Source organism: Rhincodon typus, chromosome 18 (assembly GCF_021869965.1).
Source record: "Rhincodon typus isolate 14 chromosome 18, sRhiTyp1.1, whole genome shotgun sequence".
In the NCBI taxonomy this organism is placed as follows: domain Eukaryota; kingdom Metazoa; phylum Chordata; class Chondrichthyes; order Orectolobiformes; family Rhincodontidae; genus Rhincodon; species Rhincodon typus.
In genome coordinates, this window is record NC_063349.1 from 20,922,371 (window position 1) to 20,949,095 (window position 26,725).

At 40.4% G+C, this 26,725-nt stretch overlaps 1 protein-coding gene across 1 annotated transcript in view; it reads left to right on the top strand.

Annotated features, from left to right (window-relative positions):
* The window catches only part of LOC109920177 (voltage-dependent L-type calcium channel subunit alpha-1C-like), a 656,132-nt gene that overhangs the window by 108,867 nt on the left and 520,540 nt on the right, over nt 1-26,725 (top strand). The window contains exon 4 of the mRNA XM_048607862.1: nt 9,317-9,456. Coding sequence (XP_048463819.1) covers nt 9,317-9,456 — 140 coding nt within the window. The remainder of the gene's footprint in view (nt 1-9,316; nt 9,457-26,725) is intronic.

The window sequence follows — 26,725 nt, forward strand, 5'->3', positions numbered from 1 at the left end:
TTAATAGAATATGCTTTAAATAGGATGCTGTAATTATTTTGAGTTATACCCAGTTATGTTCACTTACCAATGGCACAAATTAATCTGACTTAAGAGGCATCAAGTTTGCACCTTGACTGTACGTGTTTAAATATGCTTTAGGTAAGCTTAAAAGCTGTGAAATCAAATTAGATCTGTTTTACACTTGGAAGACTGACCTGCGCTAATAGTTCTGAAATTGAATAAGTAGTTTCCTTGATTACCTGCCACTCTCAGTGACTGGGGTCATTGCTAGTCTTCTAGTTATTCTAGTCTCTTACCAAAGTTATAGCAGAAGGTTAGTTGAACCTTACAAAATCTCTAGAGAGAAACAAAATTTCTCAGACACCATCATATATTCAAGGAACTCTTCATTTTCATATGTATATCTGGCATTCAGAATAATGAATCTCCTATTTGATTTGAAACCTTTCATGCCAGATTCTTTAATCTTTATCAACTTCAATTAAAATAATACAAACAGAAATAGCTGGGGAGAATCAGCATTTCTAGCAGTATCTGTGGAAAGAGAAACAGAATTTAAGTTTTGAGTCCAATATGACTCTGAAGACACATTATAGTGGATTAAAATGTTAACTCTCTTATTGTCTCCGCAGATCCTGCCAGACCCATTGAGTTTCTCCAGCACTTTCTGTTTTCAGATTTTCAGCATTGACAGTATTTTGCTTTTATATTAAAGTAAGTTCAATTAGCATGTGGGCAGTTTAGCATATGCTTTGCTTGTGTTGACAATTCTGAATAAATCACTCCAGAGTTCAACTCAGCTATTGTTGAGCTAACCACACAAGGCTTATAAGATTACATTATTTCATCTATATTTTTAAAGAAAATAGTTTAGTTAGGTTCCACAGAATGAATGCTTCAGAGAATAACTTCTAGATGCAATCAAGGTAATTTTTAACAGAGTTATCTTCCTTAGTAGGAGGTACACTAAACTTCTGGTGGATTGTGGATCTTGAAATATTGCAAATATTTGCCTACACTGCAAACCTCTGTGTGTTCCAGCTATATTGTCATGTAGCCAAAAAATGGTTCTGGAAGAATATCAAATGCAAACACCACTTAAGATTTAACAGAAGAAATTCTTTATAAAACAGTTTAATGAAACGTCAGCAAGGAAAAACACGTAGAAGAACAAAACTAGATGGCTGAACATCAAAACATATTAGAAATTAACTAATGGCCTTAAAACCCAAGAAGAAACTCAATAGACTAAAAGGGAGGTTGTTTGTCCTGTTAGTGATCTCCCAGGAAAAGATTGGTCCAATAATAAACTTCATGCACTAAAGGAATCCAACAGATTTGTCCATTGCCAGTTTATTTTTATTCGACTAAATATATTTCACTTTAAGTACTTGCACATAACTTCAAGTCCCAAACTATGACTAATTCATCCAATAAATAGAAGCCAAGTACTGTGGATGCTGAAGTTCTGAAATAAAAACAAAGTGCTGGAGAAAATCAGCAGGTCTGGCACCACCTGTGGAGAGAAAAACAGATTATGTGGAAAAAATAGATTATGATTCTTGTTTGGAACTAATTCCTTCAAGGTGGTTTAGTAAGATTCAATATTAAGTGTTTCTACAATATTATGACAAACTGTTTACAGAGAATGTTATTATAGATATATCAAAAATACATTTGTAAGAGAACCAATTACTTTCATCCCCTTGTATTAATTGCTGCAGTGTGAGTGCAATCTTAACTGATTAGATGTATATCTAGCGATGAGGCCAGTAGTATGTTGGAAATCCCTTTACTGCGGAAGTAAACTTTGCTATGACTCCTTTTTAAACCACTAAAGCATTAGCAGCCCACTTCTCAGTTTTCCAAACAACCAGAGTTTGAGCATGTTGACAATCCTCGTTGCTTTGCCCTCTATTCAAAGGTGCTCAAACACGAGTCAGAATAGTAGCAGGAAGGCTGTTCCTGAAACAAACAAAAGGCAAATTGATGGAAGGAATATATGAGATGGTTGCACTGTACTTGCCGATGTAGTTCTCTGTCTGTGTATTGGAGGTCATGCTGAAGACAGTGAGAACCAGAAGGAGGTCTTTTTCCCTCTGGATTCGTGGAACGAGCCAGCTATCTAAATGAAGCAAATGTAAATGAAAATAACAGAGGCTATGAACAGGAATATGGACCTCATAACCTGGTTTCAGTGTCAATCAAAATTTAATTACCTCATTAGGTGAATGTCGTATTACTCAAGTGACTTCCATCAGTTCCTGAATTCCCAGAATTCTCCTGCACAACATTCATCTAACCAATCGTCTGGGTAGTTTTACACAAACCTTTTCCTCTAGGCATGTCCTCTAACCTCTACTTGAATAACCAATGTACACAATACACCCTCAATCTATGCTTTTCTCACACTCATTCCTCATAGTCACCCTGCCCAAAAGTTTTACTTCCAACCTCAGCAAACATTCCACTCCTCATACTCATAAGTCTCTGCTTTCTCAATTTGCATTAGAAAAGAGTATGCAACTTCAGCAAGAGGCAGAGAACTGGAGCTCAGGCTTCAAACAAAGCCACCTCAGCTACATTGGAGGAAGACACCCAAAAGATAGGCAATGAGGCACAAAATCACAAAACATGTACAATAAAAGAAAGGGAGTCACCCAGAGACATGGTGAAAATATTAAAAAGTATATAGATACTTGGAACTAATTGTAGTTACTCATATTGATTTGATGTGACAACAAATTGTGCAACTCATGACATTTCAATGTAGAACTTGAAACCTATCCGTAAGACAGCAATAGCTACTCCCAAAGATCCTTCGAGGGTGTAGGAGCAACTAGTGAGCATCAAGCCAAGGAGTCGTCAGAGGAGGACAAGCACGCTGAGGATGCATTGTTAGATGCCTCGTGTTCATCCTCCACCAGGCCTAATACACACACACCTTGGTGGATGCTGGACAACAAGGTGAGGGGCATATCACATGTGAGCAGGATCAGGTACTAAAAGAGGGACAATTCTGGCAACTTTTATTGGAGGTTGCAGGTCATCCCATAGATGCCTTTGGAGTCCTGCACAAAAAGGGCACTTCAGGAGCAATAACAGGAAATGAGGGTGTTTCTGTGAGCATTGTGAAATGTTGTCACCTTTCAAGAGAGATTTTGAAGGAGACCATCTCCAACATGAGTGCTATGATGTCTCAGCCATTTGCACTGCTAAAACCCACCTCTGTGGAAAATGGCCAATGGCATGGAGAATCAGGCAGTCAACTGGGTGCATGTTGGGCACGAATGACCTGCATTCTCTGCTTGTGCCTGAACTTGGAGGTGGTGGTGTTCCCATGTGTCTGATGCCTTTGTCCTTCTAGATGGAAGTGGTCGTGGGTTTGGAAGGTGCTGTCTGAGGATCTGTGGTGAATTTCTGCAGTGCATCTTGTAGACAGTACACACTGCTGCTACTGAACGGCTGTGATAGAAGGAATGGATGCATGTGGATGTAGTGCCAATCAAGCGGGCTGCTTTGTCCTGGATGGTATCAAGCTTCTTAAGTGTTGTTAGGGCTGCACTCATCCAGATATGCATGGATACCTTCAATCTTCCATTGCATTATGATGGTTTTGCTCATGAAAACTTGATTGAGAACTACCCAAAGTTTCAAATGACAACGCAGGATGATTGAAATGAACATACACACCAATTTTTGTTTTGAAAAAGATATGGAACTTCTGAAAGTCACATGATGAGAAAATCGTTTTGTTGCCATTTTTTCATGAAATCTGCAAAAAGCTCCTTGCAATCAGAATATTTCACTGAAAGCCATCAAACTAGTGGCAAGCGTAAAAAGAGCCAAAGGTATAAATAGCAATATATTGAAGTTGACCATTTCTGACAGAGAGAAGGTCTGCCCCAAATTGTTCAACTTAATATTGATCTGAGAATCAACCCGCTGAAAGTTCAGCTATGGGAAAGCTTACAGCTTTGCTTTAATAGAACTCTACATCAACTTTAAAGTTTCACCTTCAGTGTTGAAACTACAGGCCTATTACAAAAGAGATAATTATAAGCTGTAGCAGCATTTCCCCTTAATCTTGTACTTATCTTTGTCATGTGAGGAATCTTTGAATAAAGTGTTGCATATCTTTTGGTGTAAATTAATGAGAATTTTTTTTATTTTAAAGCTCACAAAGGCTGTTGTTGAAATTGCTTAATTGTGACATTCACTCTGGGGATAACAAAACGCACACCTTTAACATACAAATGTACTGATCACAGGCAGTAAAAGGCAAGATATGCATTCTTGTCTGTTACTGTGCAAATTTGCTTGCTGCCTATTAACCAGGTGTGTCTCTACACAAGTACAGAAGGACAATTCTTGCAAGCCCAAATAGCTCCTTTAATCAGGTGATGTGTACCACAGTGGAACAAATAGGAAGACTTAATATTTACAGAAGGGTGTGCACAGTAATATTATTGGAGCTATGCTGATATTTATTTCAATTAATACATTTCCACTATCACATGTTATGACACAGAAGAAGGCCATTCAGTCTATCGTGTCTACACCAGTTCTCCAAATGAGCTTTATGACTTGGCACCATTCTCCTATCTTTTCCTCATAACTTTAATTATTCATTTAATTATTCATTGAATGCCCTCGAATGCCTCAATTGAACCTGCCTCACCGCTTTTCCAAGAAATGCATTCCAGACCTGAACCACCCATTATGTGAAAAGGTTTTTTCTCGCATCACATTTGTTTATTTTGCATATAAGTATAAATCTGTGCCCTCTTGTTCTTGACCCTTTTACAAGTGAGAACAGTTTCTCCATATCAACTGAATCCAGCTGCCCTTGACTTTGAAAACTTCTATCTCATCTCCTTTGGCCTTTCTCTCCAAGGGGAACAGTACCAACCTCTCCACGCTATCTTCATAACTGAAGTTTCTCAGCCTTGGAACTATTAATGTAAGTGTCTTCTGTACTCGCTACAATGCATTCACATCCTCCATACAGTGTGACAGCCAGGGCTGTACAAAATACTCTAGCTGAGGTCTGATAAGTATGTTATAGAAAATCAACATCCTTTCATCACTTCCATGCTCTTATACTCTATACCTTATTAATAAAGCCCAGAATGCAGATTTACTAAATTCTTTTTCTACCTACCTGCCCTTTCAATGATTTATGCACAGTTATACACCAGTCCCATTTCTCCTACACCTCCTTTAGAATAGTATGCCTTTTTATGTTGCCTGTCCATGTTCTTCCCACCAAAATGCATCACCATACACTTGTCACAACTCACTGCGGTAGCGGACTAGAAATCAAGCCCCACTAACCCCGGAGTAATCACTCGTAAAAATATGCAATAAACCTGTCCAAAAATCCTGAATTTACCTTAGTCATAAACTCCAGTTGAAAGAAAACACTCACCAAGTTTCCGTACTTAACAAGAAAATGCCTTCTTATCAAGAAGGAAAGTTTTTGAACAATGGCAATTAAGAAATTTGAATTGTTAACTTAAAACTCTACAGCGTAACTCTATTCCTGCTAAATCCCTCCATCTCCCCATTCACAAACAGACAAACAAGACAGAGATATTGAGAAGACAAAAAGGAATGAAAAAGGTGCTCAGGAAAACACTATTCGATAACACCAGTCTGGACAGTAATATTTGTTGAATTGCTTTCTTTCTCCTCTTTTCAGTTCCCTTTTAATTCTTTTCTGTTGAGACAAAGTTGTTTGCACACTGATGCTCCCTTTCATTGATTGAGAATTTGTCCTTTCACTGTCTCTGAAGGTGTTTTATTCCTCCTTCAGCAGGGATTTGCAGAGAAAAACGAGTGGAAGACCGTTAGCTATTACAATTACCTCCATACATGAGGGAGAGAGAGAGCTTTTTTCTGTTTTTTTTTCTTTGTGGGCTAGGTGGTTGTCTGCTGCATCAGTCTCATAGAAACCATAGTAATTTTGTCAGGAGCCAATATTGTTGTCAAGCGGTTTTCCTTAGTTTGAAATCCATCAGTGTTGTGGTCTCTGCTTCTGCTCTCTGTTCCAGGAAAAGACAATATTGTATACAACTCACAAGGTACTCCAGTCAGAATGATTTTTAAAACTACAACAATCTCTTTGCACAGTCTCCTCAGCTTAAAGTAGCAATTTCATTGTTCTAGTCCACAATGCAAAGCTAATAGAAATGAAAAGTAGTCTTTACACGCTTCTCTGCATTGAACTTTATCTGCCATCGATATGCCTACTCCACCAACTTGTGTCTATCCTTTTGAAGCTCAAAAACTGACTTCCTCGCAGTTTAAAATGCTTTCAAGTTTGTATCGCACGCAAACTTTGTAATTGTTCCCCACACACCAAGATCTAGGGTATTAATATGTATTAGGAAAAGCAATGATCCCAATACTCAATCCTGGAAAACTCCTAGCTTCCTCCAGCCTGAAAAAGATCTATGGACCATTACTCTACTCTCTGTTTTGATCGTTCAGCCAATTTTGTATCCATGTTGCTCCTATCCCTTTTATGCCATATGCTATAACTTTTCTCAAAACTGTTGTGTGGTACTGTATTGAATACCTTCTGGAAGTGTATTAACACGACAAGAACAGTATTACCCTCATTTGCTTTTTTTGTTAACTCTTGAAAACACTCCAGAAAATTAGTAGGCACGTTTTCTTATTTAGTCATCCATGTTGACTTGTCATAATAAATATTTGTTTCCAGAAGCTTCGCCACCACAAAAGTTAAGCTGAAAGGTCTGCAATTGTTGTGTTTATTCCTTTCAACCTCTTTTTGATCAAGGGTGCAATGTTTCCAATTTTCCAGTCTCTGACTCCTGACTCTGGGGAAGATTGAAACATGATGACCAGTGCCTCTGCAATTACACTGTCACTGCCTTCAAACAACTGACAAATGAGGACATCATAGACTGGTAAACCACCTCACTTGAAGAATCCAAAGTCACATGACATCAGATTATAGCCTAACAGATTTATTTGAAGTCACAAGCTTTTGGAGTGCTGCCCCTTCGTCAGGTGAAGTGCAGAGAAGGACAGAGGCACAGAATTTATTGCAGAGAGATCAAAAGAGCAGGCGAGTAGTGAGTGGGGTGTTGACAGGTTGAATAATAAGTCTGTGCAGGTGCTACAAAGTATCAACAGCTGAATAGTAAGTGAAGAGAATGACCGATAATCCAATTTATTGAGACCGAGAGATAATTACAAAAAATTAGAAAAAAGGAGATAAACCAAATGGTTGGAATAACATGATAGGTATAAGAATTGCATAAATTAATTGGATTATAGGTCATTCCCTTCACTTGCTATTCAGCTGTTGACACTTTACTCACACAGTCTGACACGTTTGATCACATGCAAAAACTTTGTTCAACTTGTTGACACTCCACTCAAACCAATTGTATGATCTTTTGATCTCTCTAACATAAATTCTGTGCCTACGTGCCTCTCTGCACTTCACCTGATGAAGGGGCAGCACTCAAAAGCTTGTGATTTCAAATAAACCTATTAGACGATAACCTGGTGTCATGTGACTCCTGACCTTGTCCAATCCAGTGCAACACCGGCACCTTCACATCTTGAAGAATCCAGAAGGGGAACTTCAGAGCCAGACTAGAATGTTGTACCACATAAGGGTCAGTAGGAGTGGATGCCGGGGATATGCAGTTGCCCTTAATAATGAGGTTCTTCACATAACAAATTGATCACCAATGACACCAGAATTTCTGAAGTGACGTCTTAGATCCATCAGCCCCACTTAGCAGTACATTGCCAATATCTAAGGGCCCATATCAATATATTTCTTATTAAGGTTCATTGGAAACAAACATGTGGGCTCCTCACAAAATTGACATTGTAATAATAGGTGATAATCATTTAATAAAGCACAAACACCTTAACTTGTTGAAACAGCACCCATGATGACTCACATCTGTTTATAATGGCTTCCATTGTCTTGATATTCAGCAACCCTTACCCGCTTGACAGCAGATATCAAGGTGTAGAGCTGGATGAACACAGCAGGAAAGCTGATGTTTCGGGCCTGGACCCTTCCTCAGAAATGGGCCATTTCTGAAGAAGGGTCCAGGCCCGAAACGTCAGCTTTCCTGCTCCTCTGATGCTGCTTGGCCTGCTGTGTTCATCCAGCTCTACACCTTGTTATTGCAGATTCTCCAGCATCTGCAGTTCCTACTATCTCTCCCACTTGACAGCAAATATCCACTGATGAACACCCACTGTTGTCACCGTTGTATAACCAGCCTCTTCTTTTTTAAATCAACCTATATGGGCATGTTATGACATATATCCATGGCTATCAGATCCTGAGGTGGGACTTCAGCTTAGAAGTTCTAGCCCAGAGGCAAGGACACTAAAATTGCATCACAAAGCCCTGAAACCTCTTTTGTTTATTTGCAGCAAGTCTTACCAAATGACTGTTAATTGGCCGGCTGGCAGTTAATTGTGACAGGGTCATTTAATGGAGCTGGAAATGGCATATAACATGTTTCTGAGTGCTGCCATCACCCCTCTGCCCTTTATGAAATCTGGACAATTATATATATCTTCCACCCATCTAAATGCAGCACTAGATTGCAAAGAATTATACTGTTACCCTCCTCAGGAGCTGATCTACATAGTAGAGTTGTCATGTCAGTCTCAGTTCTGGAGGAATGGAAGGGTTCCCGTAATATGCAATTGTATTTGTGAAATCTCAGTATTCAAGGAAGTAAAGAGATAACATCTTCCACGTATACTCAAGGTTATTGTGTAAAGCCAAAGATATGCAGAAGTATTCTAATTGTTTTTTAAAAGCAACTGCATTTTTAGAATGCCATTGATTTTTGAGTACAGCATTAACTTAAACTGAACAAAATGTTCTAAATTATTTAAGTTTTTTTTATTGTTTGGCGAATTAAGTGTGTTAAGTGTGTAAGATATATTGCACAAAGCAAATCTTGCTGTAGATACATAGTTGTTCTTGTAGTCAAAACACTTCATTGGTTTATTCAAATTAAAATAACTGAGATGCATTACAGTGGAAGTAAATGCTAATTGTACATATAAGCGCATTTCTATTTGGATAGGGATGGCATACATCCACACACACGAGCTTTCAATTGCAGATGTTAGAGTTCAGCATACCATGGGAATGTATACAGAAATCCTTTGACCAGTACTATAATGTTTATGTGTGATGACAGGTTACGTGTAATGATATATTTCTCAATTCAAATAAATTACAATTGTTGTTACTGCAATAACACATTTCTCTTTTTTCTTCTCCGTGCAGGAACGGGTGGAATATCTCTTTCTCATCATTTTCACAGTGGAAGCATTTTTGAAAGTAATAGCTTATGGGCTTCTGTTTCACCCCAATGCGTACCTCAGGAATGGCTGGAATTTACTAGATTTCATTATCGTGGTTGTAGGGTGAGTACAGTTTTATTTTTGCCATCAAGTTTTTTCATCAAATTTATTTTTGCCATTTAGGGGAGGTGGTGGCCTAGCGGTATTATCACTGGACTGTTAATCTAGACACCCACGTAATATTCTGGGCACCAGAGTTTGAATCCCACTTTGGTAGATACTGGAATGTAATGCAATAAAAATCTGGAATTAAGAGTCTAATGAATACCATGAATCCATTGTTGATTGTCGAAAAACCCGTCTGGTTCACTAATGTCGTTTAGGGAAGGAAACTGCCATCCTTACCTACATGTGACTCCAGCCCCACAGCAATGTGGTTGACTCCTATTGGTCATGGGGGCAAAAATGCTCACCTAGCTGGTGACACCCTCATCCCATGAATGAATTTTTTTGTTCTGAATTAGGCAGAATTTTGCAGTGGGGTTGAGTTGTAATTTTTTTTAAAAAACCAACTTGTTTGGACACACTTCTGAATGCCGTCACAGCCTGAGCTAGGACTCGAACCTTATGACCCAGAGGTACACTTCTACTGCACCTCTAGACACTCTACAGGTTGAATTATATGCAGGCTTCAAATGAGGGATGCCTGACTGGCTCACCAGCACAATCTGCCTGGAAGTGGCCAGTTAACTGGCCGTCACCAGGATCCTGGTGGATTCCAGTTAGGAATAGCAGGTAAACTGCACAAAAGGGTGTTGGGGCGGTGGGAGATGGGAGGCCGCATCTTGAATACTCCAGATTGTTGTCAGCTGCTGGGAGGGTAGATGCTGTCAAAATGGGTTGATGTCTTTAAGGGCACCTAAAAATGTAAGTACCCTCTAAAGATTTCCAATTCTTTAAAAAAAAACAAGTGAGACCAGAATACCTATCATGGAATCCCACCACAGGGTGGCCAAATGATCATTGTGGCTCCGAAATTGGGTGTTGGTAGTTAAAGGATAAGTCATTTGGCTCTGGAGATCAGAAAATATCCCTTAATTGGTCTTATGCATTTGAGCAGGCTGACCTACCCAACTCTGGGAAGCCCTCCAGAGATGCAAATGCATCAGGGACATTGAGACCACAGGGTCCTCTCCTATCAGAGGCTGAACAGGTGCCTGGTCTCCGTCACTCCTCTGAATGCCACTGGCCTGAGGTGTTTCTTCCTCACCCATCTGCACAACAGTTGCTGTAAGTTCCTCAGCAATTTCTGGTTCCACACGCAATTCATATATCAATCCCATTGACGTTTTAGTATCAAAGCTGAAGGGGAGGTCCAGGGGACAGTGTTGTTGATGCTTCCTCTGGGTCCTGGACATGGTTGTCCATCAGGGGAGATGGCTGACTCTCTACTAATTGAGTCAGGACACTGGTTGTACCTATAAGACACAAGAGGCAGAAAGCATCATGGCGTTTGGTTACAAATGGTGCTCGATGCATGACATTGACTACCTGGTTACTATCAGTATTTCAGTGCAATGACAAGTAGTGCTCGCTCGGTGGTCAGCACATGGATGCCTCTGCATCTCCTTAGGAGCGGTCCCATTCCACTCCAGTGACAGCAAGAATCCTCTCCTCGTTTGGGGTAAAGACACAAGATATCAGGCACCTACCCCACCTGTACAATGTCGCCCCACCCTGCTATGGGCTGGCTCCTCGTTTGTAAAGGGGACAATTGAGTAATATGCAAGTGGATTGCATGATAGTTAGTGGTGACGCATAATGGGGGAAATGTCTTGAGGTGTTCCGAGGGAATGAGCACAGTGCGAAGGGGATGCAGGATTGGTGGTGTGGTAGCATGGGGGATAACCAGAGTGAGTGAATTTGTTGCATGCAACAGAATGGGTGTAAGACCATTACCCTTGGTGGGATATGGGGGCATTGGCAGAGACAGAGTGAGTGTGAGGTAGCAGAGAGCAGAGGATGGCAGTTACACTGATGGAGTGAAGAAAGTTCTTCATGCAGCAATGCAGCTCAGTCTTCCTCACCTTCAAGACAGCACTGACTCGGGGAGCAATCTCTTTCCAGGTTGGCATGGTGTTGTGCTGCCACACTGCTGACGAGGGCCTCCAGGTTCTTGTTAAAGAACTGCAGCACCAGCTTCTCAGTCATAACTCCTCAGTCCTCAAAAATGTGCAGGGCAGCTGCCAGATGCCAACTTTCCTTTTCTTGTGCAGCAGACTTTTGAAATATGTCATAGGCGCAAGGAATTTTGGTCTTGGGATTGATATCTGGTGAGTGGTGCATTGTTTGGGGAACAGCACATGGTAAGGTGGGATGGAAATCAGATGTGATACTCACTGTTAGGCAACAATAGCAGTTAATGTTGCAAATTTGGTAAGATATGTTGTGATATCTTGCTTAGCCTCGTGGCAAGAATCACTTCCCCAAACCTGAAGCAACTTGAACTTGGCCAAAAAACTGTGAAAATTTGGCTCTAGGTCTAATATGGGTTACGGGCACAGGTGAATAAACTGTAGGCAGAAAGACATGCTTTTATAGAGGGCTTTTCACAACTAAACATCATCTCAGTGTTTTACAGGCAATGCAATCATTTTGAAGAGTAATCACTTTTGATGTAGGAAAATTGGCAACCAATTTGAGCAAAGCGACTTCCCATAAACAGTAATATGAAGGTGGCCAGATATGCTCTTTTGTAATATTGAGGTATAAAAACAGCACTAACTCCCATGGGATCTTCTTTATCCAACTCAGAGACCAGATGAGGTCTTGAATTAATGTCTCATCCAAAAGTCACCATCTCCACATTGCAGCACTCCCTCACTACTGGATTGTTAGCTGCAGAATGTGATGTAGTTGCTCCGGGAAATATTTGACCGTAGTCTCAGGAGACAACATGCCATACTGGAGTCTCATTTGTAGCCATTGAAACATCTTAACTGCCTCCCTTAAGATTGAACCCTGTATTGCTACAACCCTTCCTACACTTAATTCCTTCTCTCCCATACAACAGAGCAAACCATGGTGAAATGAATTTGGGTGCTGCTACTTTCCTCTCAGAGACCATTCCTCCCAAACCGTTAGACCTGTTTTGCATGAGATTAGCTACAGGCGTTTTTTTTTCTCTGCCATGTCCTCTTACTCTGCCTGGTGATCATCCATTCTCTCTCTGCCTGTAGAGTCTTAACCTGCAGAGTGACCACCTCTTTGTACATACTATCCACAATACTGTGAGCCTCGTAGTATCCCCAGCTCTAAAACTCAGGCTTCCAGGAGCTGTAGCTGGAGACACTTCGTGCAGACATCCTGGTTCCAGGTACTGGAACTATGTTGGACTTCCCACATAGAGCAGGAGGAGCATACCACAGCCCAGAGCTCTCCTTCCATGACTTATCTTTTTAAATTAAACCCTTTGATTGCCCTTAAAATCAAATAATGTTAATTACTCTAGGGCCCTTTTTCTCTGTACCTCTGCACTGTCACCCTTACAAACTATACATTAAAAATAAAGACCTTTCAAACCATAAGCAATAAAAATAGTATAAATATTCTGCTGACCTTGCTTACCCAATCAGTTGCTTCCAGGTTTCCTTTCTGTCCCTGGTCTCTGGCACTTTCTGATAAACAAGCGTCTGCGTCAAGTCTAATCTGATGTCTGGTTTGACCTTTCTCCCTTCAAATTCTCCCTATCCCAATACCAGTCAATGAACCTATAGATTTTCTGTGATGTCACTCTTCTCTTTTATTGCAAAAGTATATTTTATTCATAAATTATCTATGAATTAATCCAAAAGATCCAAAGCATTTCAGTCCAGACTTTGCAGAAAATACAATGGAATTTGATATTCCTCATTATTTTTACAACAAGAACTAACTGCAGGGTTCATAGTCTGTTTCACTGCGAGGGTGACTGCAGCCACACTTCCCAGTCTGAGGTTGCATTGAAATAATTCTCTTATAATGCCCAGTTGCTTCAGCCTGCTAAAAATGTTTATTTTCTGTGCTGACTCTGGTTGAAGGAGCTACTACAGAATTTATATCTCTATTGCAGTGCTTTGAAACTCTTCTCACGTGCTTGAGTGCACAGGATCTATCCATGTTGTAGGTAGGAGTTTACCGTGATAATATAAATTAAGGGCCAGTTGAAAGCTAGTTCAGAAATGGGCATGCATGAGTAGTTAGGCAGATGTTCAATTACATTCCATTCTCAGTCCTGTAGAGGCATCAATGGAAATTTTACCCTTGCCTCTTTTGTTGATAAGAAACATATATTGCTACCAAACTACAGCAAACAAATGAAGTCTGTACCTTGGTAATGAGAAACAGCTGTTTCTACAGACAAGCACACATACTTCACAAATGAGGCCCCTATTTAATCATGACTAAACAGCTGGTTTCTGTCAAATTTCAAAAACAGCATCGCACTGCACTAATGAAATATATCAAACTTCTATTTGGGAAAAAATGTCCTCCTAGTACTGGTAAAAAGGAACTGAAATAACATACTCCTGTTCTTGGAGCATCCCAGGAAACATTTCACCTATTTTTGGATTGCCCATTGATTGATTGTGGAAGGAAGCCATTTGGCTCATCAAGTCTATGTCAGCTCTCTGTGGAGCAATTCAATTAGTCCCATACACCCACTCTATCACTGTAGGTTTATTTAGAGCCATAGAGTCATAAAGGTGTACAGCACAGAAACAGATCCTTGGGTCCAACTTGTCACTGCCGACCAGATATCCTACATTAATCTAGTCTCTTTTGCCAGCGTTTGGCCCATTCCCTGTAAACCCTTCCTATTCATAAACCCATCCAGATGCTTTTTAAATGTTGTAATTGTACCAGCCTCCACCACTTCCTCTGGCAGTTCATTCCATATATACACCACCCTCTGCTTGAAAAAGTTGCCCATTAGGTCACTTTTATATCTTTCCCCTGTCACCCTAAACCTATGCCCTCTCGACTCCCCTACCCTGGTGAAAAGACCTTGACTATTCACCCTATCTATGCCCCTTTTATAAACTTCCATAAGGTCACCCCTCAGCCTCTGATGATCCAGGGAAAATAGCCCCAGCCTATTCAGCCTCTCCCTATAGCTCAAACCCTTTCCTGAACCCTTCCAAGTTTCACAACACCTTTCCCATAGCAAGGAGATCAGAATTGAACACAGTATTCCAAAAGTGGCCTAAACAATGTCCTGTACAGCTGCAACGTGACTTCCCAACTCCTATACTGAATGCACTGACCAATGAAGGCAAGCGTACCAAACACCTTTTTCACTACCCTCTTTACCTGCGATTCCACTTTCAAAGAGCAATGAACCTGCAAACCAAGGTCTCTTTGTTTGTCAACGCCCCCCAGGACCTTAGCAGTAAGAGTACAATTCCTGCCTGTATAATTCTTGCTGTAATTTGCCTTACCAAAATTTCTGTTAAACGTCCAATCAGTTTCCTTCCAAAAAGCTGCTAATTGAGTTTTGACTTAGATTAATATTATTACACTTCAGATTTAGTTGAATTAGTAAATTTAAGTTATCCAGCTGCCATGATGGGATTTACATTCATGAGTTAAGTTAATAAGTGCATTCTCTGGATTACTAGCCATCTAATATCACCACAATGGTGTCATTTCCTTAAAATTCCACAAGTTTACTGAACTAATGGAATTTAAATTTTCCAGCTATTGGGATGTGATTTGAACTCACATCACTAGATCACCAATTCAGACCTCAGAATTATTCTCCCAGTAGCATAACCATTATGCCACTATCCAACAACAGAGTGTACCAGAAATATTTTCTAATCATTTGGAATTCAAATCCCAGAGCTGGCATAGACCTACAATCCAACCCTTCTAGCATCAGATTTCTAGTGAGGCAAGGTATATCTGTGCTGATAGTATGCTGGATCCTGACTTAGGGAACCCCTGTGCCTCGGATTTCATTGATTTACATCAATGGCTAAAAAGGATGGATATTGCCTCATCAAAGCTACCCATCAACATTAGTGAAGTGCAAATCCAGAACCAACTGAGTTTGTGACTTTCCCTACTATTGATATGAATCTGCCAAAAATTTTCAGGTCTTTCTTTAGAATGTAGAGATGAAAATCTTTTCTTTCCCTCTGCAGACCACTCTTAGTTACAGATCAATCTCTGTTGTCAATACCATCAACAACCCTTCTAAATCCTCTCCATGCCACTCAGAGCTAAGTAAAATGGAACGGATTATGAATGTCTCCATAATTTATCAATTGTGTGGTTACAGGCTGAATAGTTTCAGTTCACACTCATGTTGATGTTTCATCTGCTACCATCTACAGTGGGATCCAGAATAGACAGCTAGGGTGTCTGACTGTTGTGGGCAAGATGGCACGTGACATTCAAATTGGGGCCATATTATATATCACTGTTGCAATTGTGAAGCACAGGCATTTGACAGCCAGGTTAGTAGTTCTTACAGCTGCTTGTCTGCGGAGGCCTATTTGATCTGATGCTCCGTTAAAATCTCACGATAAGCATCCTAAAACCACCCAAGGAGGTATGACTGCAGCCAAAAAAAAATTTCCAATTTCACCTGGTTGCATTGGAATTCAGACTGCCTCAGTGTCTGCAGAATGTTGGCTTAAGGCCACGGAATATCAATGGGTGATAATGCTGATGCCCTTGACCAATAATCTTTGGTCATGATGCCGAAATCTGGCTTGCATTGTAGAGGCACGGTTCACTCACTGTCATCTTTGTTTGAGTTCTTTTCTTTTTCTGTAAATAAAATCTCACATTTGTCCTTGTATTTGTCCAGTTGCCTGTCTTCTTTGAAACATCTTCCCTGGTGTTTGAAGGCACTAGATGCTAAAATTGTAACAGTAGAATTCCATTCTCATTCTACTTGAAAATCTGTGCTAAAATAGAATGCGGTATTATTACAATTTCTTGTTATATTAGGCTACCTTCTATCCTATCAGTTATTGAATTACTAGGGACATCAGCATGTTCACTTCCTCATTTGTATGTTATGATACCAGTACTTCCAGCTAAGTCAGATTTTAGAATGAAACTTCGATCATTTTTTAAAAAAGTAATTAATATGGCGGTTAGTCATTGAAGCATATTTACATCAGTCTACGTAATTTTCTTCAACAACAGAACAGATTAACTGAACTGAAAGCAAATAAGCTAATAACCTTATGTGTTTGCACTAATTGACATAAACACAATATTATAGATGTTTTTCCATTAACACCACAGGGGTCACTGTCACCTGCTCTTTGAAAAGATTTTAATTTAAATCTCTGTCTTGGGTTGATTTTCTGACTATTTTTAAAAAGAAAACTCTTCAGAGAAGTGACAAGCACCTACCTTCCTCCATTTGAAATCTGAAATCCTAACTTAATCTTCATATATATAAATTATGCATTTTTCATCATGTGTTATCAGGAGATTAATTATTGATAGGTATGACATCCTTTATTGTTGTTGGAGATTCTTTGGAATGTGGGGATCTGAGACATTTCGCTTGGCTTTCATTCCTCAAAACCTCAACCCCTAATGGCAGACTTGAATTTGGAGTACGTAGTTATTTGCTGTAGCATGGAGTAATCTGACTTAATCCATTTGTAGATGATTCAGTTGTAAATCTGTTCATCACAACAATACATCCTCTTGAGAGATACAGATGGTGCAGTTGCAACCTGTCTGCTTGCACTTGTTCTGGAACTTGGTTGTCACTAGCAATCTGAACTTACTTCAGTTTTAATAGTAGTGGAATACATGTCAGCGAAATCACAATGTTCACAATTTTCCATCACAGCTTTGATACAAAACAACATTTTTCTTCCAATGTAACTAACCACAAGAGATTTTGCTTGTTTTTAAAGTTAGATATGAGCATATGGAGCTCAGAAACAGAAAAAGTAACTTTTTACTGGCCTTTCTTTGACCTTTTGCTGTTTAACCTCTTGCACTATTTGAATAAGATTGAGGTAAATACATGCTGTTTGACTCAGGAGAGAAAATTCTTGGTTGTATAAGATTTTCTTGTATTTGGTGTCATTGACTTTGGACAGTTGATTATAGCGTACCTTTGACGTTAATCACAATGCACCCCAGCCATGTAGTTCATCTTCTATGGGCTGTAAGCAGTGTTTCACTAACCAAGGCTCACTACCTAATGATACCGTATCACTAGCTTTCTTGCTAACTTGAAATTCATGCGATGCCCTTTGATTAAAAAAAAATCTGCTTGCCAAAATGTTTGCTCTAGGTCACTGATTGCCCTGAAGAAATCTTTGAGTTTGTCTTCTACTGTCTGTTCAACCTGATTTGATCTCTTTGTGTGGGTACTTCTTTGGTCTTTTGATCTTCCGTGGCAATGTCCTGCTTCAGCACATTTTCTGCAAGTGATTTATTTTCTTCCAAAAAGAACATTTTATTTTAAAAATTTTGGCATGTTGGCATCTCTTAGATTTCTTTGCCCCCCAGCCTTGGGATGAAATTTTAGTGACTGGTACAAAAACAAAGTTGCTGGAAAAGCTCAGCAGGTCTGACAGCATCTGTGAAGGACAAAGCAGAGTTAACGTTTTGGGTCTGGTGACCCTTCCTCAGAACTAACTTCCTCAGATGCTGCCAGACCTGCTGAGCTTTTTCAGCAACTTTGTTTTTGTTCCTGATTTACAACATCCGTGTTCTTTCATTTTCTTTTTAGTGACTGGTGTCTGTCCTACTTATTGGCTTAACACGTGTACCTTTTCGTGGTTTAGTACCTTAATACTTAATAGATTCTGTAGATCTCCTGTGCCAAATCTTATCTTCACATCTTAATCTTGATTTATTTTGCTTCTGACTCTTTGCTTCACTCAGCATCTGAATTGCTTTGTCCAGAGTTATATCTTCTTTGGTTTGTAATAAGTCTGCCAAAGACTCATCAGTAGTGCCAACAGCAGTCTGGTCTCTTATGAATTCTGACTTTAGGCCACTTTAGTCACATGTCTCCATTAGCCTGCAGGCGTCATCTATGGATTCATTTATTGAGTCTTGATTTTTCAATAACTGAATTAATTCTGAGGTTGAAGTAAGTGTTAACCACTTTAAATACCTCTTTGAATTTGTCTATCTCTTTGCAAGCAATAACATAATGTACTACACTAATAATTATGTGCGTAAGTGTATTTAATTGTTCAGCGAAGTTTGACTATCCAGTTTAGAAGTTGTTCTATACGTCTAAATTTGTTTTCTCCAGGCTGTCTAATGTTGTGCTCAATTTGGTCAATCTATGAAATTAAATCTTCCTGGCAATTATATTTCTGATGCCACAGTTTTGTAATGTGATTTTGTACTTTAACTTCTTCTAAAGATTTTGGTTCTGCAGTAATTGTAGTTCTTCCATGCTTTGTTGCTATACTGGAGGTATCATGTAGCAATGCTGGAGCACTTTCCTGTAATTGGAGGTTTTTCTATCCTTCACAGCTATAATGGATGTTTTCCTGTGCTTTGATAAAGTTTTGGAAGTTTCACCATGCTTTGTGGGTATAGTAGCAGTTTACTAGCTCTTCACAGCTGTGATGGGAATTTTCTATTAGATCAGCATTGTGTACTTCCTTAAACTGCCCAAATCTTAAGTAGCTTGATCAGCAATTTCCTCAGCTCTCCATCCCATGAATAATGTATTTTCTGTCACAGACCTTTTTGTTTTGTTTTTCCAGCTCTGCCTTGTGATATCCATGCGCAATGGCTGTGATGCATGATCAGGACTGCAAGTCGTTTTTTAAATTACTACCTTTTCAATGTGATTTATGGTGCTAAATTGAATAAGGGATAATTGTATAAGGAATTTTTGGCGTTAATTCAGGCAGTCTTTGTCTCCTTGGTTCACTAGCTCAATTCAGACTCAGGACTGTTCCCACAGATCTCCACAATCATGGTGCAACCTGCAAATCTGCATGGAGTTGCAGATTTCTTCTGTTCTTGCATGTTTCTGTCAGGTCTGAAATGTTTCATGTGTCATTCTCTGAAGTATAATTCTGTGTTTAGTGATGAGATTTGTGGGGTTTGCTGCTGTCAGCAATTAGCCATATATGTTTCTCTTGAAGTTTTCTGGACCGTCAGCATGTTTTCCCCTTTTTTTTGCTTGAAGGCTTGAAGTCTGATTTCTCCTAGCTGGCACAATTTAGATATATGGCTCATAACCACAGCTCACTTCATTGTGGCAGGGGCCCACCATTATCACCACACTGCTATTCACCACATAGTTTGTGTGCATTCCTTCAGGTCCAAAGTTGATAGCTTGAGGATAGCTACCTCTCTGGTCTACCTAGATGTGTCCTGTTGAGTAAACAATGTGAAGTTTATCGCATTATTGAAACCATTTACAGATTGCCTGAATATGACCTATATTTCTACATAGACCATTAGGAGCAAACTAGCCTCAGGTGTCTCTCTCACCAGGTCCTCCTTTTATTGTGGCCTCGTCCTCATGGCATTTTCACAATGGGTGATGCTTTTTGCTTTCAATCAAGTGTGAACACTTTCTGAAAGTTATGCAATAAATCCAGCCTATTCAATCTTTCCACATAACTCAGGTTTTCTATTTTTGGAACATCTTTGAAACATCTTTGGTTACAAACCAATAAAAAAATGACTAACAAATAGCAAAAGGAGAAAATAAACATTGAAGGATTGAAGGTAATTTCCATGTAATGTCAAGACAGACAGCATGAATTTTTAAAAATATATGTAAAGGAAAAGAAAGTTAAAATGTACGTAGGCCCTTTAAAGAATGAGGCTGGGAAAATAATAATGGGGAACCATGAAATGGCTGAGGAGTTGATCAAATATATTGTATCAGTCTTCATTGTAGAGGACGCTGATAGCATTCTAAAAAATACCAAATCAAGCGACAAAAGGTGGGTTGAAAATAAGTGCAGTATCTAAGTAGAAAATAAGTACTCAGAAAACTGGATAACACAGTGTGGAGCTGGAGGAACACAGCAGGCCAGGCAGCATCAGAGGAGCAGGAAAGTTGATGTTTCGGGTTGGGAGCCTTCTTCAGAAATGGGGATAGGGAGGGGAACTCAGAAATAAATAGAGAGGAGGGGTGGGGCTGGGGAAGGTAGGTGGGATGGTGATAGGTGAGTGCAGGTAGCAAGTGGTGGAGATTTGTCAGTGAGGTGGGAGGGGCGGATAGATGGGAGAGAAGATGGACAGGTTGTGTCAGGTCAAGGAGGCAGGGATGGGAGGGAGGGTTGGACATGGGATGAGGCTGGGGGGTGGGGAGATTTTAAAACTGGTGAAATCCATGTTTAGGCTATTGGGCTGTAGGCTGCCAGGGTGCAATATGAGGTGCTGCTCCTCCAGTTAGTGGGTGGCGTCATTGTGAAACTGGAGGAGGCCCAGGATGGACATGTCACCCAGGGAGTGGGAAGGGGAGTTAAAATTATTCACGACCGTAAGGTGTTGCCATTTGTTGCATACAGAGTGCAGATACTCTACAAAACAGTCTCTGAGCCTCTGCTTGGTCTCACTGATGTAGAGGAGGCCGCATCGGTTTAGCATCTCAGATTCCTGCAAAATAATCTGCAAAATTTATAAGTGCCATATTGATTGACTGTCTATAAATTGTGTGCTTTTTGAACAAAATAGAATGTATCTGCAAATATAAATTTGCAAAATTGACGTTTTATAAATTCCTACTTTAGAAACACAACCAGTCTGACTCCAAACTAAAACACAGATTCTAAACACGGTCTCACACCTAACATACATTGTTTGACCTAAAATGTCACCTCTTCTTTTTACTGATAAAACCTTTAGTTCTCGCAGGACCGTGACTTGAAAGGAATTTGGGGATTTACATATACATATTAATCAATTAAAACCTTCTAACTGAAGGTTTAACAACATCTTAAGTTTGTTTAGTACATCCTCATCAATGGTGTGAACCTTTGATCTTTTACTTATAAATTCTGTCTCTGATTTTACCTCTCTCACTAACACCTGAAGAAGGACTGAGGATCTGAAAGCTTATGTTTTCAAATAAACCTGTTGGACTATAACCTAGTGTTGTATGATTTCTGACTTTGTCCACCCTAGACCAAAACTGGCAGTTCCACATCATAGCTTCATTAAGGGGAAGTCATACCTGACAAATTGACTCAATTTTTGAGATGGTAACAAGTAAGAAAGATAAAGGGGAACCAGTAAATGTAATAAGTTAGGATTTCCGAAAGGTATTCAATATGTTACCACACTTAAGACTACTGAATGAGATAAGAGGCCATGGTATTAGGTGTAGTATATTTTAATGGTTAGAGGGATTGGTTACCAAATAGAAGGCAGAGAGTTGGGATAAAGGGCACATTTTCAGGGTAGCAACTTATATTTCGAAACAGGGATCTGTGAATGGGCTCACAATTATTTCCAATGTATGTTAATGATTTGATTGAGAGAAATGAATGTATTATCGCCAAGTTTGTAGCTAACACAAAAATAGGAAGGCAAGTGGTGAGGATGACACAAAGGACTGAGTGCTATGCTTTTTTGGCTTAAGTGTCAGTTACATTAAGTTTTTGGAATTTCTTCTGCCATGAGACATAGCAGGATTGTTTGCTGTATCTTACGAGATGTGCCGCATTTGCTACCTAACACCGTCCCCACCCCAACAACGTCCCTCTCATCGATTCTAGTCCTATCTTACCACTTAGTGCATATCTGCCAAAAGACCAGCATCCCTAGTACCCATTACCATCTTTAAAAAGCTGCTTGGCACCTGGACAAACATTTGCCATTCAGGATTGTCCCTCGCCAGTATGTGCACCAACTTGTTGAAGATGCCACACCAGCTGAGTGATCATCACATTCCATCAAAAAAGGGTGTGTCTGACGTACTCCAACCCACTTCCCATCCAGACCTATCTCAATCATTTAACTTTTCATTGCACTCATTGGAGCTTATCAACATAGAATCATACTATACAAAAGAAGCCTTTCAGTCCGTCAAGTTTGCATCACCAAAAATATACTACTGTAAATCTACAATAGTCCCACTTTCCAGAAGTTGGTCCATAGCTATGAATGTGAGCACATTTCAAGTGCTCATCCAAGTACTTTACAAAAGTTGTGAAGTTTCCTACCTCAACTACCCTCCCAGACAGTACATTCCAGATTCCCTCCACCCTCTGGGTAAAAACATATTTTATTTTCTTTTTATTTTAGTTTTTTTTAAATCCCTTCTAAACCCCCAGCCTTTCACCTTAAAATTATGATCTTTGTTATTGACCCTTCAAATTAAGGGAACAGCTGTTTCATATTCATGCTGTCCATGCTGCTCATAATCTAACACGCCTCAATCAAGTCCTCTCTCAGCCTTCTCTGCTCCAGAGAAAACAACTTTATCCAGCCTCTCTTCATAGTTGAACTGCTCCATCTCAGGCAACATCCTGGTGAATCTCCTCTGCATCCCATCCAGTGCAATCACATCATTTCTGTAGAGCTGTGATCAGAACTGGACAGAGTGCTATAGCTGTGGTTTAACCGGAGTCCTGTGCAGCTCCAACATGACTTCCCTGCTTTTATAATCTGTGCCACAACTGATAAAGGCAAGTGTCCCATATGTCTTTTTAATCACTCTATTGACCTGTCATGTTCATGCAGTGGATGGGATGCAGAGGAGATTCACCAGGCTGTTGCCTGAGATGGAGCAGTTCAACTATGAAGAGAGGCTGGATAAAGTTGTTTTCTCTGGAGCAGAGAAGGCTGAGAGAGGACTTGATTGAGGTGTATTAGATTATGAGCAGCATGGACAGCATGAATGCACCCCAAGATCCCCCTCTTCCTCTAAGCTTCCTAGTGTTCTGCCTTTCATTGAGTGCTGTCTTGTTACTTCTTCCAAAGAGCGTTACTTCACACCTTGCAGGGTTAAATTCCATCAACGACTGATCTGCGATCTGATCAATCCATCTGCATTCTGTTGTAATCTATGACCTTCTTTTCTTCACTGTCAACTACCCAGCCAATCTGTGACTCGTTCGCAAACTTACTTATCATCTTTCACACCCCTGTACATTTTCTTGTATGATATATATCACGAAATATAAGGGATCCAACATTGACCCCTGATTGGTACGCCACTGGACACCAGCCTCCAGTCGTACAAACAACTTTCTACAACCACCTTCTGTCTCCTGTCACTAAGCCAAGTTTGGATCTAATTTGGCAAACTACCCTGGATCTTACGTGCTTTTGTCTTCTTTATCAGTCTTCCATGTAGGACCACGTCAAAGGTTTTGCTGAAATCCATATAAACTACAGCAACCACACTGCCCTCATCCACACACTTGATCACCTCCTCAAAAAATTCAGCCAAACTTGTTAGGCATAACCTCCCTCTGACAAAGCCACGCTGACTATCCCCAATCAAACCTTGCCTGTCCAGTTAGAGATTAATTCTGTCCTTAGAATTTTCTCAAATAGTTTCCCTACCACTGATATTAGACTCATTTGACTGTAATTTCCTGGTTTATCTCTAAGATCCTTGTTCAAAAGTAGAACCATAATACCTCTCCTCTAGTCTTATGTCACCTCTGTGACCAGAGAAGAATTAAAATTTTGGGCCAGAGTCCCTGTAATTTCCTCCCTCCTTTCCCATAGCCTGGGATACAACTCATCTGGACCTGAGGGTTTGTCCATTTTTAAGCCTGCCAAAATCTCCTCTACCTCTTCACTCCTTATGTCAATCTGCTCAAGAACCTCACAATCTTTCTTCCCAATTCTATAGCTGCAGCCTCCTTCAAAGTGAAGGCAAACTCATTTAACACCCTACCAACATCCTCCAGTTCCTTTTGCCCAGATTGCCCACTTGATCCTTAATTGGCCCTACTCTTTCCCTGGTTATCCTATTCCATTTAATATACTCGTTGAATATCTTGGGATTCTCCCTAATCATACCTGCAAGTGTGTTCTCATGCCACTTCTTTGCTCTCCCATTTGCTTTATTTTAGGTTTGTCCCTGCACTTCCTGTACTCCACCAGGGCTTCTGGTGATTTACTCCCTTTGTGCATGCTGAAAGTTTCTCTTTTCCTTCTTATCCAGTCCTGAATATTCCTAGACATTCAGTGTTCTCTGTGCTTGATGCTCGTACATTTCATTCTCAATAGAACATGTTGGACCTGTTCTCTTGCCAATTCCATTTTGAATGCCCCCAGTGTTTTGCTGCTCCCAGTCTACTTCGTTGTTTCATTTGACGAAGTGATGACCTCCATGTCCCACAGCGCCCTTGGAATTATCACAACTGATGGGACTGTTTTGGCTAGCATTTGCCTCTTTTTAAGTAATACTGCCAACTTCTATACTGTTAAAATACCAGTGTTAGAATCACAAGCACTAATGGCATGTTGCAAATTGCCTTTGACCAGCTTTTGAACTGGAAGTACATTCAGTCTGCATACAAGATGGACGAAGAAATTGTGAGATATTATATGTAGCTAGAGTTTTCAAAAGCATGCCTCAGGTTATTTGACCGTTCAATATCTTAGTGCCAAGTGAACTTGGATCCCACATTTTTGCCCATTAAACTGATACTGACTCCATGCACCTAGCCATTTTCCAGTTGTATTTCACATCTAGAAAATTGGAAGTGATGGCAGGAAACACAGATTATAGTGGACAGTGTCAGCACTGGGCTCTTCCTAGTTATCAGGTAGCCCCGACAACCTCCTCCAACCCTGCATGGTAATCTTATTTGACCTTACACTATGCTGACAGCCCATTTTCATCCTTTGCCCCCATGTAGAGAACCATTACTTGAACTTTGTCTCTAACTGTCCTCCCTTCTTCTGATTTTTCATCCTAAGAATACCCACCCTGTTCCTCCATGTTCACCTGTGAACGACATGGTATTGGTCACACATTGGTGAACATTGCCCCTCTTCCATAGCTTAACATGCCTCCAATACTGTTCTGCCTAACCTGTATAAACCTTGAGTTTCCCCTGTCACTGTCCTTGTCCCCACCTCAATACATCCCATTGCTTTCACCACTGCCTGGAATTCCTCCACGCTTTCGGCAATGATCAACCTACTGCTTCTACAGTATTCCCTTGCATCCTTCTGAATGATCAACACACAGATAACACTCTCATCCACCCCCCTGCCCCCGCAACCTCAAAGAACTTTATTCACCCAGATTTCTGACTGACTTCAAAAAGCAGTCTCTAGACATGATTGACTGGACAGACCCCTGACCACTGTCTTTGCAGTTCCTCAACTGGCAAAAAGTGATTTCCCTGACTGCTTGCGACGGCCCACAGGACAGACTGTAATTCATTCCCTGGACTGTGATCAGACGTATCTCCTGACTGTGACTGGCCCAAGTGCATGATTGATCATGGCCAAGTCCTTAAACTATATGAGGACTGTGTCTATACTGATGGTACTGGACCCTCTGACTGACAGCAGGCCACTTGACTGGATAGGGTACTAGCCCCACCCTGTTTCCAACATGGTGATTTGGTTTGAATGAACATGCAATGTATTTGCTGAGCAGACAGCTGTAATGATAAATTGATATCTAGGTTTGATGTACAGCAAAATGTCACTCCAACCCAGACAAATCCCTACTGATAAACATGACAAGCAGCCTGCCTCCGCAAAAGAGCACATCAGAATGGCAGTACTGATAGCCTTTAGGCTCTGGCTGAAGCACCAATAGACATACAGACATCTAAGATAAGGCATGGATGCTGTGAGCCTGCAAATAGTTATTAAGTGAACAAATGCTAAGGCAGCAAGTGAGCAGCCCTGAGATGCAGCCAGGTCCAATCTGTGAGCCGTCTATGCATGCAGACCATCCATGCAGCAGCCTTTGAATGTGAATTATCATGCCCCAGCCATACAGATCTGTACTTCCTGCAAATGCGTTGGAGAGATATCATGAGGGATTGGAAAATCTTGAATGCAAATATCTGTCAATGAAGGGTGCACCTGGCTGGTGGTCTTGGATAATGTCCTCAGATGCTGTTTTGTGCTGAGCAACATGGAAACTCTTCACAGCCAGCAGTGAGTCTAAGTTTTCCAGGTGCTCGCTCTGACCTCTATGTGAAGAATTCTCAGCGTCTAGTTTTCTTGGCACATTTGGTAAGCTAGGCAGCAGCATATAAATGAGGCTAGTTGTGCTGTCAATATGGTGTTTAACAAGCAGTAATCTCCCTTAATTGGCAACTGTCTATTGCCCAGCTAGAAACTGTCCTCAAGGCTCGGCAGATACATAAAAATGCAAATTTCTCCCAACATCACCACAGGCCTTGCAAGATTTCACACATGATTTTGCCACAATTCCTACCCA